This window comes from Chelonoidis abingdonii, chromosome 1, assembly GCF_003597395.2.
Source record: "Chelonoidis abingdonii isolate Lonesome George chromosome 1, CheloAbing_2.0, whole genome shotgun sequence".
In the NCBI taxonomy this organism is placed as follows: domain Eukaryota; kingdom Metazoa; phylum Chordata; order Testudines; family Testudinidae; genus Chelonoidis; species Chelonoidis abingdonii.
This window is the reverse complement of record NC_133769.1, coordinates 207379544-207398056: the sequence shown is the minus strand read 5'-3', so window position 1 is coordinate 207398056 and position 18513 is coordinate 207379544. Positions and strand designations below refer to the sequence as shown.

Genomic DNA, 18513 nt, shown 5'->3' with positions numbered 1-18513 from the left:
GAGCTTGGGTAGTCTTCAATGAAGAGCAAAACCACAGAAGAAAAGATATGCAGGGCATCATACTCTTCTTTCCTCTAGGTCAGAACTCAAACGGAGTAAGGTCTCGTGTGGTACAGATCCTAAACCTCAAACGCAGTAGAGAAATCAGGGATCTACAGAAGCCAGATATCTGGTAACTTGTACCAACATTGTATATCACAAGGTCATTTGGCATGAGGGGGAGGAGCAAAGACCCCCGTCTTACTTGTCTGGCAGCAAAGCAGAACAGATATGAAAATAGTGCGACTCAACTTGATAAATTCCACCAGAGCACCCTAGGAACCACAAGAAATTTTTATCATTTCGTAGTACTCATAGCTCGGATAATGATTCCATTTGCGGCGAACAACCTTCAGATACAGATGCAAACACTATTGCGGAAACGTACTGAGCAGAAACAGTTCAGAAGTCCAGGAACAAAATCAACAGGGACATAAAGCTCGACACAACATCAATATGGGGTAATGTTCATAACCAGCACTGAGCATTGTTCACGCAGTGGTCTTACTCATGTGGGTTTGTCCAGAAATGGACCTCGCGAATGCCATCAATAAATGATGGTAAGAGGGATTGTTTGAGAAAAAGGTTCTTAGACTCTTTCAATCTCTGGAAGCACTCTTCCCTCATCAATTGTAATCTATACTAGGTCGCCAATCATATGCAAGAAATGCCTTCGGAAGTGCTCTTTACTGCCTGTCTTCTGCCACTCTTGTATGTACTCTGTTCCTACAGAGTCTTAAACAAAATCAGGCAGGATATCGGAAGCCAAGGCTCCATTCAGGTACAGTCTCATTCTACCGGACCGAGCCAACTCTGTACCCAAACAGGCTCAGCTAATTAGGTTGATAATAACAAATTAAAGTTGCGGAAACTTAATCTGGTGCCACAGGTACGAAAAGCCTTTAGGGGTGTTCCTTGCACTTGGCGTGTCAAAAAAGAAAAAACTCTCAAGAGAGATCCTTGGTAACTTTCTCTCTACAGTTACTTCAAAGAGACTTGTGAGCTCAGTTCATCTGCAATATGACCGATCATTCTTCAACACTCTGATAAGCTCAGTGATTAAAAAAGACTGGTGAGGTTGCCAACTCAGTAATTAAGAGGCGACGATTTTCGTTCTTTCACTTCCCTTGGGCTCTAGTCACTACGCGCATGGTTTCTGGTAAACTGACTAGAAGTGGGTGGAGCGCATCGCCCTGTGTTCTTGGAGAGGCGTGATAAGAGGAGTAGAAGACTGTAACTTGATTATTTTACTGCTTGATATATTTACTGCCCCTGGAAATTTCCACTACATGCATCTGATGAAGTGGGTATTCACCCACAAAAGCTCATGCTCCAAAACGTCTGTTAGTATATAAGGTGCCACAGGATTCTTTGCATTGTTAGGCAAGAGACTGTTATGGAGGTTTTGGGCTGCCTGAGAAGGTAAACTGAGGCAGTTGTGCCTGTTCTGTCACAGCCTGCTGCTAGAGGGCACTGCAGGCATAGCGACCCTATGAGACATGCCCTTAATGTATATTTCTTTCCATTATTCACTCAGCTTTACTCAGGCTCTTTGTTCCCAGATTTGTTTTTATTTTCAATATTTACATAGTTCCTTTTATTACTTTGAACAAAGATGGATTAACCGCAAAAGAAGGAGCACATCTTATGATTCATAAATGTAGTTCTGCTTCCAGAGCTCAGTAGAAACAGCTATGTTTTAACTCCTTTAGAGAGACAAGATGGGTGAGGGAATATCTTTTACCTTTATCTTTTATTTTTCAAGAGCTTATCTTTTATTGGACTAACTTGTTTTCATGAGAGACAGTATTTCATCCCCCTTGTCTCGCTGATATTCTAGGACCAACCAAGCTAGAACACTGGAAACTCCTTTAGTTCATCAGCAGCAATTACTCTGTCTGAAACTGCCTTGAGATGCTGCTTCCCACTCTGTATGTCTTAGCCACGCCCAAAAGACAGTGAAATCATTTCAAATCATTCTGTAAGACTATATGTTTGGGCTGTCAGAGCACCCAGAATCATAGAATCATAGGACTGGAAGGGACCTCAAGAGGTCATTTAGTCCAGTCCCCTGTGCTCATGGCAGGACTAAGTATTATCTAGACCCAGAGGTGAAAGTAAGCCGATCCGGTCCAGTCCGGTATACCGGCAAGAGCCAGTACGCCGTGCTGGACTGCATTGACTTCCACAGCGGGGACTGAAAGGACTCTGGGCTGCCCGCAGCTGCGGGCAGCCCAGAGCCCTTTAAATCCCGGCTACAGCTCTGGCAGCTGGACCGGAGCTGGGATTTAAAGGGCTCAGAGCTCCCCGCCGCTGCGAGCAGCCCAGAGCCCTTCGAATCCCGGCTACGGCTCTGGTGGCTGAGCTGAGGCCAGGATTTAAAGGGCTCCGGACTTCCCTCAGCGGCAGGAGCTCTGGACCCTTTAAATCCCTGCCCCAGCCCCGCAAAGCTCGGGGTTCCCCCTGACGGCCAAAGCCCCGGGCCCTTTAATTTGCCCCTGAGCCCCAGGGGACTCCCAGCCACCTCTGCAGCTGAGTGCCCCAGGGCCTTTAAATCACGAGAGGCCTCGCCTCTTCCTGTTGAGGCCATGCCTCTTCTGAATGAGACCACGCCCCCTCAGGACTCCGGCAGTACCAGTAAGTCCTGTAAGTTACTTTCACCCCTGTCTAGACCATTCCTGACAGGTGTTTGTCTAACCTGCTCTTACAAATCTGCAATGATGGAGATTCCACAACCTCTCTAGGCAATTTATTCCAGTGCTTAACCACCCTGACAGTTAGGAAGTTTTTCCTAATGTCCAACCTAGAACCAAAAAACCCCCTTTTTTGCTGCGAAATTTTTTTTAACCCCCCCCAATTGGCTTCTTTCTCTCCTCAGAGGTTAAGAAAAACATTTTTCTTCCTCTTCCTTTAAACAACCTTGTTATGTTTCTTGAAAAATGTGGTATCATGTTCCCTCTCAGTTCTTCTCTTTTCAGCTGAACAAACCCAATGTTTTCAATCTGTCCTCATGAGTCATGTTTCTAGACTTTAATCATTTTTGTTGGCTTTCCTGGACTTTCCTCCATTTGCCACCATATTTCGTGAAAATGTGGGCGCCCAGAACTGGACACAATACTCCACTTGAGGCCTAATCAGTGTGGAATAGAGCGGAAGAATTACTTCTCGTGTCTTGCTTGCAACACTCCTGCTAATACATCCCAGAATGAAGTTCGTTTTTATTTTTTGCAACAGTGTTACACTGTTGACTCATGTTTAGCTTGTGGTCCGCTATGACCCCCAGACCCCTTTCTGCAGTAATGCTGCCTAGGCATTCATTTCCCATTTTGTATGTGTGCAACTGATTGTTCCTCCCTAAGTGTGGTACTTTGCATTTGTCCTTATTGAATTCCATCTTATTTACTCCAGACCATTTCTCCAGTTTGTCCAGATCATTTTGAATTTTAATCCTATTCCCTGAAGCACTTGCAACTCCTCCTAGCTTGGTATCATCTACAAACTTTATAAGTGTACTCTCTATGCCAATATCTAATCATTGATGAAGATATTGAACAGAACCAGACCCAGATCCCTGTGGGACCCCATTCATTATGCCCTTTCAGCTTGACTGTGAACCACTGATAACTACTCTCTGGGAACACTCTTCCAATCAGGTTTGCACCTACCTTATAGTAGCTCTATCTAGTTTGTATTTCCCTAGTTTGTTTATGAGAAGGTCATGTGAGACAGTATCAAAAGCTTTACTCAAGTCAAGATATACCATGTCTACCACTCCCCCCGCCCCCCATCCACAAGGCTTGTTACCCTGTCAAAGAAAGCTATCAGTTTGGTTTGACACAATTTGTTCTTGACAAATCCATGCTGACTGTTACTTATCACCTTATTATCTTCTAGATGTTTGCAAACTGATTGCTTAATTATTTGCTCCATTATCCTTCCCGGTACAGAAGTTAAGATGACTAGTCTGTAATTCCCCCGGTTGTCCTTATTTCTCTTTTTATAGATTGGCATGATATTTGCCCTTTTCCAATCTTCTGGAATCTCTCCCATCTTCCATGACTTTTCAAAGATAATTGATAATGGTTCAGATATCTCCTCAGTCAGGTACTTGAGTATTCTAGGATGTATTTGATCAGGCCCCGGTGCCTTGAAGACTTCTAACATGTCTAAATAATTTTTAACTTATTCTTTCCCTATTTTAGCCTCTGACCCTACCTTATTTCACTGACATTCACTATGTTAGACATCCAATCACCACCAACCTTCTTGTTGTGGCACTCCAAAACGCCGTGAGCTTGAAGTTGCTATAGATGTGTCTCTCGCTTCAAGAAATGTCTAAAAATAATTTTAAAATTGTAAAATACTGTAATATGTTCTCAAAGGACTTTTGCATTTGAGGTGACAGGAGAGCTAATGTGGCAATGCTTGCGTAAATATTCCATTCCAGTGACCTAACACTGAGATCTCAGCCCCCGTGTCAAGAGTGGGACACACTGCTCCAGGGGAGCTTAGGAAGAATTCTGTCTCAGGGAGGCAGAATTCCTCTCAGAGCACCTCAGGGTACAGAGGGAGAGCACCTGCTGCTATGTTCCTTCAGGGAGAGTAGAGCATACTAACAAATGTGTGCTGGCCAGTCTTATGATGGAGGGGCAGGGTCACATCTCTTCCTTCTCCCTGACTCCTTTTGGGTGTCTTGCTTCCTGGGATGCATAGAGTGAGTAGTCTCCGCATTCTGAAAAGCACAGAGGCAGTGATTGTATCTGGTTCAAAAGAGGGGTCCTTTAACCCTCCTCCTCCCTGAAAAACCACAGAGGCATTAAGCAGTATCTGTCCCTAAATCAGTAAGCCCCAACTTTTTCAGATATTGCAAGAGTCAGCTCAATGGCCCTATTGTTTAATTCTTCAACAGGGAATCTCATTTAACATATGTAGATATGTATATAGATAATGTCACTATTTCATATCTTGGATCAGCTTCACTGCAGTTATTTTAATTCTGGTTCATATCTTTGCTAGGATAGTGAGAGGGTTAAAACTAGAAATGGTCCAAATTGAAGCCCTGGAGCCAAACACCCCTGAACTTTGAGGAGGTTAGCATCTGAATGATGCTGCTGGCTGCTCTTTCTACAAACTCTGGTGGTAAATATATGACATCTTCGGGAGAGTTCAGATCTGGAGAGCTCATATCTTCTACTTGTGGTCGCTCATCTCTACTTAAATTGAGGACAGAGTATCCCAATCTTCAGGAATAAACTTATTCTTGAGTGTCTTTACCTTACCATCAAGCCTCCTAGTTCTTTATTATTATCATTGTTGGGTTATATCATGTCAGGGTTTTTTTGTTTTTGTTTTTACATCAGTAGGAAGTTTTCCTTAAATCAATGGCCTGCCGTGTCCCATTATTATTGATAAAGGCACATTGTGGCCATTCATCACTTAAATATGGGTTCCCAGCTCTGATATACATGTCCATAAATCTAGAATATCTTTAGCAGCCCTGAAATTGACAAAATAATTTCTTCCCAAGTAGCAAATGTAAACAGTAACCCAAGTGATAAGGAAATCAGGCTAGAGAAAATGAGTTTGGATTTGGATTTCTTATAATAATCAATACTGATTTTAGACACCAGAGGTCAGACAACCTGCTGTTGAGCTTAGGAAATGAGAGAGGTTCCAGCTGAGAATAAGAAGTGAGGCTTCCTTTTAAGGTGGCATCATTAATGTTTTTGCATAGCTTTTCTCCCTAGGAGCCTTCAGAAAAAATAATTGTTTCTCTCACAGATCCTTGTGGCACCATGAGAAGTGGAGCAGAAACTTTCTATTTTAAGAATTCCTTGCATTTTACCCTATCCTTTTCACTCTCAATGGAGCCACTCATAAGCCAAGTGTCTTCTTCACCCATGGATTTATTTTACTGATCATTAAAAATTAAAATAGATTTTCTAATTCTCTCCCTCCTTGGGTTTAAACTGCATTTGCACAAGCTATATTTGATGGCATGGGGATTGAATTATTTCCTTCATATTTCTTTATTGGAATGATACATTCTAAAACCTTAATTAAAACAATGAATCTCTATTCTTTATTAGATAGACCCATTGAGCCAGATCCTCAGCTAGTGTAAATCAGCACAGCTCCATTGATTTCAATGGAATGACAGCAATTTGCACAAGCTGAGAATCTGGGCTATTAATTCATTCAAGGCTCTCTTAAAAAGGGATACTTAGATGTGGGTACATACTGCCCAATTTGGCACTGTGGCAGCTTTAATCTGCTATGCCTGATTTTGTATTATTGCATAGCTGCCATATGCAGCTTTTGAGACTCGGATGATCCAGAAGGATACATGTGTCTTTCTGTCTTGCTTTTCAAATACACTGTTTTTTATTTTAAAACATTCTGCTCATCTTGTCTAGAGGAAATACAAGTTTAGGCAGCAGTGCCCTTTTTTTCCACCCAAAAAAGTTGGGTGCCAGACATAATCGTTAGTGGCTTGGCTCTGTATACTGCAGAGTCAAAATCCTGTGTACAGAGCAAAGCTTTGCTCTCACAGGGGTGATAGAGCCTTCAAATGTACCATTCATGGCACTTTTGCCTCCCAGGTGTCTGATACTATGAAGAAAAATAGTCAGCTACACACCTGCTGTGAGAGAGCTCCTGGAGCCACTCTGGATCCCCATGCTCTACCATCAGTAAATTCTATTCCCTAAATCCTAGTCCTCTCAGTATAATTTTCCTCCCCCACCTTTCACACAGCCACAGGGACAACATAAAGTGCTCCCTTTCCTACATGGCAGGAAACATGCTATCTCTATGCTGTTTTTAAGCTCTTATTGTCCAGGGGATGAGCCTGGGGTCTAATGTCTGATCACAAGGACAGCTTTAAGTGGTGTTTAGCGTTTTGGTGTTGAGTCTCTCTTTCCTCTCAGCTCACCTTTATTCTGGCTCACCCCTGGCAGTCACTGAAACAGTCCATAGTACATACCATGTCTAGCTTGTCATTGTTGGGCATTAGAGGACGCAAAAAGCTTGAGAATGATGGAAATCTCAGGCTGCAACCAAAAGATCACCTTTGAATTCACCCTCTTAAAATTGCTACAGCCATTAGCCAATTTTGAGAAACGTGGGATTATCTGTCCTATCATAACCAGAAGCTATTAGGTACAGTCAGTCAGAAATTTCCCAACAAAATACGTTTTCGGGGGAAAATATCAGTCACTTGAGATCTAAACTTTTAATAAGAAGGGGTTGGTTTCAATCTCTCTGCCTACACATTTTTGAAAAAAAAAAAAAAAAGAATTGAAACTGTCAAAGTCCTGTTCTGACATTTTCAAAATAAAATGTTTTGATTGTATTTTTGTCTGTATTTTTTCTAGATCATCAACTCTCAACATTTTTTGTGATTTCAATTTTTCATTCTGTTTTGGGACAGAAAAACATTCAAAATCTGAAAAACTCTAGCAGGAAAAACACTAACATTTCCTGGCCAGCTGTACTATTAGTTCCATAGAAAAGAGTGGCAAGGGGTGACTGTGGCTACCATTGTAAGACTGTGAGCATGTCTCTCAATAATAAAGTCAGCAGCACACATCACCACCAAACATAGGTTCTTCAGAATGTTCAGGGATCACATTTAATAAGCATCCCAGTTATTTTATTATATAAACCGACTCTATGCTCCAGAATAGAACACTTTCACAGCCTCATGTAATTTTCCTGAATGCAGAAGCCGGATATGTGTGTATGTATGTTTGTATATATATCTAGAGAGAGAAGATTATTGAATTGCATCATTCAGTTAAAAACAAACTTCGATTTACATGTCACAGCAATATCCTTCAGAGTTTTCTGAATGAATACCTAAAATGAAAAATTATTAGCAATTAAAGTTTGTCAATATCTACACCTTATAGGAGAACATATAGGAATCCAGTGAAAAGTAAAGCTTTTCATGTGTCTGGAAAACTCTAGATCAATTTTGAATTAATCCTTCAGCAGTTGACAGATAAGAGCCACTCCCGTCAGAACCTCTCCCCATGGATCAAACACTAATTTGACAATAAATTATTTTAAACTCACTTATCTAGTTGCAGTGATTTTTCAGGAGACATTACTAACGATAAAGGAATCTCCCACTGGGCTAAGTAATTACCCAGGAGAGCCAGGTTTCATTCTTCAGCAGCAGTAACAAATAGCATTTCTAATGAGCTGGATATAAATATTGAGCCGAATGCTGTCAAACATCAATATTTACTGTGGATTGGATAGACTCTACTAAATGAATTAGCCTTTCAGAGCAAGGATTGGTGGGAGGGTAGGGGGGGTTGATGTGAATATAATGATGAGCTCCTCATTTGGACCCTTAGTAACATTCTCAATACAGTATAAACAGAAAATGTGGGATTACAGGAAGCTTCCGTAGTATTTTAAATGGCTGCATCTTAGGCAAAATTGTAGTTAGTGGTACTTACCAATCAGCTTTCTTACATTGTTTAGAAAAAGGTTAGATGCAGCTGAGTGGCAGTGTACAACAAAGCTGATTTATCTATGCACATGTAGAAACTGAAGTTTTCTTTAAATGCATTTCAAAGGCTGAGGCATTTAACTATGAAACTAATTTTAGCTGCAAACATAGGCCCCAGTCTCACTAGCTTCTCCTTGTGAGCAGGCCTTACCACCTATGTGGTGCCTATTAATTTCAGTGAGGATCTAGACAGGGATAAAGTTCTGTCTATGCCGGGTGGGCAAACTTTTTGGCCTGAGGGCCACATCGGGTTTCCAAAATTGTACAGGGGGCCGGTTAGGGGATGCTGTGCCTCCCCAAACAGCCAGGCGTGGCGTGGCCTGGCCCGGCCCCCGCCCCCTATCTGACCCCCACTGCTTCTTGCCCCCTGACACCCCTCCCGGACTCCTGCCCCATCCAACCCCCCCGTTCCCTGTCCCCTGATGGCCCCCGGGACCTCTGCCCCATCTACCCCTCCCTGTCCCCTGACCGCCCCTGGACCCTCCACCCTGGCTGCCCCCCACCGCCCCATCCAACCCCTCCTCTCATTCCTGACTCCCCCCTCCCCCTGGGGACCCCTGCCCCATCCAGCTATCCCTTCTCCCTGACTGCCCCTGGAACCGCTGCCCCAGCCTGACTGCCCCCTGCCGCCTCATCCAACCCCCCTCTCCTTCCTACTGCCCCACCAGGACCCCTGCTCCCATTCAACCCCTTGTTCCCACCCTCTGACTGTCCCAACCCCTATCCACATCCCCGCCTCCTGACCACCACCCCAAACTCCCCTGCCCTCTATCCACCCCCCCTGCTCCCCACCCCTTACCGTGCTGACTGGAACACCTGTGGTTGGCGGTGCTACAGCTGCACCATCCAGAGCACCAGGACAGGCAACCGTTCTGCCTGGCTGGAGCCAGCCACACCACCGCACAGAGCACCGGATCAGGCTGCTGGTCTGCATTTGTGCTGCTGGCAAGATCTCTCACCCCCGCTGCCCAGAACATTGCGCCGGCTGTGCAGTGAGCTGAGGTTGTGGGTAGGGGGAACAGTGGGGGAGGGGCTGGGGGCTAGCCTCCCAGGCCAGGAGCTCAGGGGCCGGGCAGGAGGGTTCCACAGGCCGCCGTAGTTTGCTCACCTCTGGTCTATGCAGATCAGCTTGCAGATCCAGGCCCTAAGATCGTATGTATTTAGTAGCAATTTTTTTTTATGATTCTCAAAAGACCAGATCAGCAACTGAAATTTTCATTCCACAGGAAATTACAACATTAAAAAGAAATTCAGAATCAGAACAATAAGCTGAAATTCCCCATTCAAAAATTCAGAAAAAGTGTATTTGGAACCATCAAAATGATTTGTTTTGATACTATCAAAACGTTTCTTTTTGATAGTGTTGAAAATCTTGTATTAATTTTTATGTTACAGGTGTATCTATAATTAAAATATTTAATGTATTCTAAATTGAAATGATAATGATAATGAAAATGTTCAACACTATGTAAACAAAATGTTTTGACATTATCAATATGAAATATTCTGAATTTTTCCCATAGAAAATTTTGTTGAAATGGACTCATTTCCACAAAACATTTAGATATTTTACTAACTTGCATTTTTCAGTGGAAAACTATTCTGTCAAAAAAAAAAAAATCAAACTAGCTCTCATACTAAATAGACCTTATAACATGTTGTAATAAATACAGTTTATTGCGTACTTTTCATATAAGTTTAATATTTTGTGGACGTTCTCACATACACAGATTGTACACAATAGAAAGAGGCTATGCCTATATATCTGAAGTTGTAGAAAAATATACAATATATTATATGCTTAAGAAATATGAGTGCATATAATTAAATTCTTTCTCATAATGCAAATACACAGGGAGGCAGGGTTAATGTTGCCCACAGAAAATTAAATATGGCATTTCCTGACTTGACTGTTTTAACTGTGCAGCCTTAATTAGTTTTTTTCACATAGTTTATGATGCAATAGTTTGTGATCTACTGTAAATAATTGTGTTCATGTAGATGTGTGTAAATATATGCACATTTATATTATAAATATGTAGCGCACATAATTTTACATATGTAATCTCTGCAAAGATGCAATAATATTTGTGGGTGGGGGAATGATATATAAAATATTAATTATAACAAATACTTCACTGGATGCAATTGACTCTTGGCAGGATTTCTTCCCTTTCTTTCCATTTCTTGGGTACATTAAGCCCTCTGAGCTGTTTTCTTGTTAGATATACTGTACTGTACAGGTCAATCTTTTTCGATTGCGTTGGTCCACTTTGATAACTATACATGTTGCTCTTACAGTTCCAGGTCCTCCTGCTGGCGTTAAAGCAGCTGCAGCATCACCATCCACAGTATTTGTGTCCTGGCTCCCCCCGTTTAAGTTAAATGGTGTCATCCGAAAGTATACAGTGTTCTGCTCACACCCCTATCCCACAGTAAGTTCTACAAAACAACTTTGAAGTTCATTATTAATCTAGCCATATACATTTCTAGATGTTTAGTGCCTAACACTTTTATTGAATTTTCTCCCTTTTTTTTGCTTTCTCTGAAATGTTTTTTTTCACATATATCCTTGTTGACAGTACTTAAAGCTTAGTACAGCACACTAATTTACAAACCATTTCAAATCATAGGATTCCAAGGCTGAATGATTTTAAAGGCACAGGTTCTGAAGCTTTTTAGTTTGTTCTGACAAGACCAACTGCCAGCTATCTGTGACACAATTACAGCTGGATAAATTGTGGAAACATTTATTTATGAACATATTTGCTAACTCCAACTTGCATTTGGATCTGTGTTCCTACAGTTCTGGCTTGGGCATTCATTTGTGAATGAGTGTAATGATGTGTGAACGAGCATATTTGCTTGTGAATATGCATATTTGTGCCAGAAGTATTTGCCCATCGTATACATGCACATTATTACTTGCTGAAAATGTGACAAGGGATAACTGAATTGAACATTGGCTAGCCATCTCATGCCTTTCTCTCTCCCTCAGTCAGGAAGGAATCCAGCTATTTTAAAATCTGGGGGAACATCTATTCTTTATAAACATCAATGGTTGTCTCTCTGATACAAATGTAATATATTTATCAATACAGTTTTATTTACTGCATTTTATATCTATTTCTCTATGTGGTGGAAGAGTATGGGAGTGTTAAATGAGAGTATTCATCAACCGTGGTACTTTTAACTGAACATATCTCTAATTTTTATTGCATCATAAACGTTCCTGAATTAAAATGAGGCCTATGGGAAAATATTCAAAAGTGCCCAAGTCTCATTTTCAAAAGTGAGTTAGGAACCTAAGGACTAATTTTCAAAGGTATTTAGGTACCTAAAGATGCAGGCAGGACCCTTTTGCAATTTTCAAAAGCACCTATGAGATTATGCACCTACCTTCCATTGAAATCAATGGGAAATAGGCTCCTAACCTGCCTAGATGCTTCTGAAACCCCACTAGGTGCCTGTTTGCATGTTCAGGCACCTAAATACTTTTGAAAATCTGGCCCTTTAAAAATGGGACTTAGGCTTTATGCATTTTTTGACATTTTTATCCCTAATGCCATTATTTCAAAAATCACTGTGTTGAAACCCAAAATATCTTGATGATATGGTGTGTTGTTGTTGGTGTTAAACTAGCTATTGGTTGTACAGCACTGACTACTAAGGGAATAGGTGTTGCTCAAAGAAGGTTGTTTAGGTTTTACTGAACCAGACATTGCTTGTATTTTTTAGGTCGTGATGCTTCAGACAGGTTAATTACTAAGTAACTGTGTCTATGGTTTAGAAAAAACACCAGGTGGTGCTGCTGCTTCTTTTTGTTTACTTCTCACACATTTCCTCCTTCAGCTTCTTTGCTGGAAACATTATTGTACTTGGGTGTATATCACAGGGAGATTAAGCACCATACAATATATCCAGTAACTGGTATTTGTTTTGAAAGTTCTCTCTGATTATATTCTTTCTTGGGCAAATAGTTGTTTTTTTTGTGGCTCACAAATTGTATTAACATCCATGTTTTGCTAACACCTCATTATTAGGCTCAAAACGCTTCTCTCATGGTTTATGCTACAGAGACATTTTGTGGAGTAAATGTGAATGTTCTGCTAGGACTGACTAGAGCCACTGCTGGTGTTGGATTATGTTGCATTGTACTGCTGCAATTTTGTGATGTAATGTCAAGGTTCCTAGAGCCTATGGATATGGACCCTTTCACCGTTTGCATATATTATAAATTAAAAAAATCATAAGGGCAGACTGTGTAAACTCCTCTATAAAACTCTGCTGATTCAAATAATTATGACTTTCCCAGCAGCACCTCCTATTCAGTACAGAGCACTCTATCTTGAACAGTGATGGCCAATCACACCGAATTGTCAGCATCTGTAAACCACAATTTAGGCATCCTCTCTGGGTAAGACAAGATCACAAGACTCATTTTAGGACCTCAGCCTGATATTATTTTGTTAAACAAAAAACCCAAGACATTTTGTCTTGGTTGGTTTGTCATAAAAACATCCTCAGATAAGGATTTTACCATTGTCTATGAAACCTAAACTGAGAGAGAGAGGGAGATTGTAAATAGAACAGTGCTTTCATATTGCATGCTGCTGCTATAGTACCCCGAAGCTGGCAGAGCTCTGATTTAAAAACCCCAGTTATTACATTTCTTATTTGAAAAAAAAAAAAACACTTACTGATTTATTATGGGGACTTCTAGGACATTACACAGTTGAAAACAGTGTCCTAAACAAGAGCCAGATATTTCCCTCACTTACCCCCAGCAACCATAATATAATTTTGCACTCATCCCTAAATTCTCCCCCCTCCCAGTCCCATACGTTAACTTGTAGGCATTCGTAAAGTAGATGAAAATAGAAGGAGCCGCTCATAAGTTTGGTGGTGGTGTTATGCCATCATGGGTTTGGAGATCATGTAACAAAGTGGCCCGATATCTTCTGTGGGGGGACTTGGTCTGAAGACAAAGGAGTAAATGTGTTTGGCAGGAGTCCTTATCCTCAATCATGTCCATAGCCAGCTAAACAAAAATGGTGGGTGCGTGTACATATGTGAGTGCATGTATGTACTCATAGAGCGTGCAACTATGTAATGGGATAGTCCTTACACTCCCAACCACCTCTATTTTGGCTGGGCTGGGCAAACTTGTGTGAGAAGCTCCCTTTTCTCTTGGAGGATGAGCTGAAGACATCAAGCTCTGCCTATTTTCCTCTCTTCCCCACTTGGCAGGGAGGGGAATCAGCAGGGGAAGAGATCTTACAGGAGAAGAAAGAAGAAAAATAGATAACCTCCAACTTTGCCAAATCTTCTACTCCTGTCAGGTGCTGGTACAGCTCTACCTAGTGGCAAGAAGACCGGGAATCCCATACCCCTCTCCCCCTGTAAACAGCAGGCAGACTCACCCCTGCAGCACCTCCTGCTGGTCACTCCTGGGAATTAGCTCAAACTTGCAGCGGGAGCGCCCTCAGCAGGCCAGTGATCCACCTTGTTTCCTGCTACAGGCCCTGTGTCCCTCCCTGGACCCCAGTGCCCTTTTTACATGGGGTTCTGCCCCCCCTGGCAGTAACCCCCTTTCTCTTAGGGGTTTCCCCTCCCTGGGAACCCCCCACCCTCTATCCCCACTTTGCTTCAGTGTAGGCTACTGCCAGTCATTGTCTAGCCCCACACCCTGGGGCAGACTGCAGTATCAGCCACTCATCATCAGCAAAGGGCTTTGGACCTGCTGCCTTGGCCTAGCCCTGGGCTGCACCCTACAACCCCAGTACCTCCTAGCCTAATTCTGGGCCGCAGCCAGGGGCTTTCCAGGCAGGAGCTCCCCAGCCTTTCCCCAGCACTGCTTTACCCTAGGTACCTGCTCTGGTTTTCAGCAGCTAGACCCTTCTCCCTCTACAGGCAGAGGAAGACTCTCTGCCCTTGGCTTCCCTGGCCTTCTTATTAGACCCTGTCGCTCAGTTTGGGGCATGGCCCCAGCTGCAGCCACTTCCCCAATCAGCCCAGCTTAAAAGGCTGCTTTCTCCAGCCCAGGCCTCTTCCCTGGGCTGTTTTTAACCCCTTCAGGGCCGGAGCAGGCATCCACCCTGCTACACCCCCACAGTCAGGTACATCTGCTGCTGCTGCCACTGAGGAGTCTTCTTCATTTGTCCTACTTCCATCAGTCAGTGAAGAGGTGGTAGAAGAAGGTAGAGCTTTAGGGGAGTTGATCTCCTCCAAGCTCAGTAGAAAGTGTGAAGGGGAGAACCTTCTTTCTGCTTTCAGTAAAGGGAGAGGATCACTGCTCTACACTTCACCCCCTTACTTGAACTGCTGCCTGTAGGGTTGCAGAGAATCCACCACATTAACAGAGTGATACAGAGTTTGCAAAAAATTACCAGGAAAAAGAAAATAGATGAGAGATGAAGGTGACCAACTTTGACTACATCTCTTTAATTACTCTATTTTTATAATGGGTGGCATGTATAAGAGGCTTGAGGAGGCTAAGCCTCCCCAAAATAATTTGCCTGAATCATCAGGGAAAAAAAGGCTGTCCATGCAGGAGGCAAATGCCAGGTGTGGCTCACCTCTCTTTGGAGGCTCATTATTTGCATTGTTTTTCATGTTTCAGAGACCCTCACTGCAGGGGGTGGCCTCTCTTCCCCTTCCTGCCTTTGCCAGAAGGGTGGCACAGCTCCTCCCCAGCCGTTCCCAGCCTTGACACACACACACCCACTCATGGGTTCGGGCTGCCTTCTTGCTCCAGAGGGAGGCTTCGTGGCCACTTATCCCAGCCACTGCCGCTGCATTTGAAATCTGGAGTGAATCAGAACCAGTGCCTGATGAAACAGAAACATTCCTTGTACCCAATCACCCTGTCCTCCTGCCCCCAAACCCAGATCATTTTCAGTCAAGACAACTTCAGCCCCAGGATTACCAGGAGTCAGGGGACCACTCACAATGGCATTTTTGCCCAAGAGTTCACCCACTCCCCAGAATGGTTAGACCTGCACACAGACTGGGGGGGGGGCACTGAGAAGAGATGGGTGACCACCTAAAAGGCATCACACTTCTCTGATTCTCCTTGTGCCCCATAATGGGCCCCTGCTCATGGTCTCCATTTCTCCATAGCCCTGCTATGCAGGATGCCCTCTGCATGACTTCCCCCAGTACGAGACCTTTCCTCTGCTAATGCAGGAGCCTTCTCTCTAACGCCCCTGATGAGCCCTTCTCTTGAGCTGGAGCCCTTCCCCCTGGCTCTACTCTCAGCTCCTGAAAATGGCCTCTAAAACATGTTGTCGCCATCTTGTGTGATCTCCCCACCTGGGGAATTTCTGCAAACTTTGTCCACTCGCCAGCTCCCAATGCTCTCTCCCAGTGGCTAAACTTTCCTCCTTTGATCACTAAAAGGCAAAGCTGGGATGCACCTTCTCTTACTTCTGGGATCCTGGCTGTTCTTGGTGGGGAGGGAGGCCAGAAAGCAGGATGGACGTTCCCCAATTCCTTTAACCAGCTCCTGCGGAGGGGCAGGCGGGGGGGAACTTTAACAAATCTCTCCAGGAGGAGCAAGACTTTTAAAGGTAAGCAAACTGGATGGAACTGAATTTCCTCTTGTGTGTGTCAAGGGGGGAGCTGAGACCAGAACCAGGGCACAAGGAGCATTTGTTCACATGTCATGTTGACCATTTGTGTGTTAATGGTTATAAAGCTTGAACTTTTTGAATCTCAAAATGTACTATCATTAAATCATTATTGTCTGACCTCCCCATAATTTCCTGCAACTGTGAAAATTGAAATGAACAAAAACTGGGGAAAAAAGCTTCAAAATAAACATTGATGATATCTGTTATAATTATAAAAAAATTAAAGATCAAATTCTGCCATGCCTAAATATAGTTAATGTTCTTTCCAGTAAAAACAATTCTTGGGAGTCCATTGGGTATATCAAAGCCACAATAAACCACTCTGAATTAACAAAAAAATGAACAATTATTGCTGGCCATATTGTGCACACTTCTACGCAATGCATCCATCAAATGACCCTGTAGGTTTCTGAAGTGCTGATTTGCCAGCACTTCTCACAGCCAGATTCAATTTGCAAGGGCAGACTCTGATAGAAGTTCTACTGACTTTAGGCAAAGGGAAACTGAAATTTTCAACTTGAAACAGCTTGATTCCAAAGGGCAGCATGTGGCTGGAATATTTCAAACAGAAGAATTTGATTCACAAGTGAAAACAGAAAAAGAACTATCATTGAAATCCCAATTTCAGTCCAAGATTCCAGGGGAGGACCCCTACACCACACAACATTGTGAACTACACACTCTTTTCTTTTCATTCTAAAAGAATATTTTTTCGTTGTGCAAAACAGAGAAAAATACAAAAATGCGTCTACATTTTAAAACTGACTGCTAACTTTAATTGCTTGCAGAAACAGATTTCCATTTATATAAGAGATTAATGAACCAATTTAGATTAAATAAAAACTGAGAAGGAGAAAGAGCCTGGAAAACTGCATCACAATAGCAAGTGACAGGAGCCTCCCTGCGTGGGGGAAATAGCAATGTCAGGATAGGAAAAGGGAGACAGACCAAAGACACGTGTCTTATGCTCAAAGTGGGCTGAGGAATAAGGAGCAAGATTTCATTGCGGGAAAAACAAAGGGGAAGAGTAGCAGGACTTCAGATGTGATGAGAAAGCAGAGCAAAAGACTAAGGACTCGTGACCTTATGCAATATGTGGACTATATATGTAGTTCAACAGTGTATGATGACATCTATCAGAAATATACTGTATTAAAACCTAGATTGCATAGCCAGTTATAAAAGCTCTCAGCTCATCACATGAGGTAGTACATTTAGAAAGGAAAATCATTAAAGCAGGTTATTCTGCTGCTTCCATGAAGTGGGTAATTTAACTGAAAATAAATCAGCTATTCTGTCTATGGGATGGTTAGAGATGCGGAAGAAGGAGCGATTTAAGTAAAACAGCATGCTGAAAGGATACTAAATGGAAGACAGTTAGCTCTTGTCTTCTATTCCACCCATATTAAGATGTGGAGTAAGACAACATTCTGATTTCCTGCTAAGAGAAGTCTAAAAGCAGAATTAGTTTGGCCTATTGTACCTAGTGAGGATTGAAATGGAAGCTGTGCCACCTCTGCTGATGACCTTGAATGTCTGAAGGATTTCAGTGGTGCCTTTTCCTCTGCCTAATTAAGGAGGTATCTTTGTTGCCATTATACATTCCATTTTTCTCAGAAGGTTACATCTCAGCTATAAAATTGTTAATTTTTTTTTCTTATTGCATAAATATTTCCATGGTAGACAAAGAAATAATATGCACTTTTTGTAATTAGGGAAGGTTTAATTACATGACAAATCTTAATAGTTGAACAGTAGACTAGAGTAACTTCTAAATTACTTTTCAAGTTCATTTGGTCTATTTTTGTAAAAGTGTGTGTGTAATAGAAAAACACACTGCTGGGGATTTTTTTTTTTTTGGTTAAGAAAGTATGGTTATGTAAACTCTTATCATCGCTTTCTTTTGAACAGCTATCTTTGTTTGCACAGCTATTACTGGGTTCCCTAGAGACTGCGTGATTTGATACACTTTACGCAATGCCATACGAAATCATAGTACTTCAGCAGATTATGGAAGAATTGTGATCCTTAAGTGCGTTGCCTTTGACTAAGTGCTTCACACTCTTCATCTTACTGAAACTAGTTTTCATAGTGTTTACTGGTGGCACTGAAACTCTGAAAAATACCTAGTTCAAGAGATATGGGGAAAAATGGCATTTATAAATAAATCCGCCCCCCCCCCCACAAGTTCAAGTAGAAGTGCAGTGGCCTAGCACAGATTCGGCTAGGTCTGTCAATACTTCTGTAAAAGTAAGAGGGGGAGATAGAGGGACCTAAAGAAGTTGTGGGGAAAGAAGAAGTAAGATTATGTTTGTC

General features: G+C 42.4%; 1 protein-coding gene across 2 annotated transcripts in view; it reads left to right on the top strand.

Moving 5' to 3' along the window:
* Nucleotides 1–18513, top strand: part of DSCAM (DS cell adhesion molecule) — a 665984-nt gene that overhangs the window by 558963 nt on the left and 88508 nt on the right. For both annotated transcript variants that reach the window (XM_075073839.1, XM_032791676.2), the window contains exon 20: nucleotides 10865–10998. In XM_075073839.1, coding sequence (XP_074929940.1) covers nucleotides 10865–10998 — 134 coding nt within the window. The remainder of the gene's footprint in view (nucleotides 1–10864; nucleotides 10999–18513) is intronic.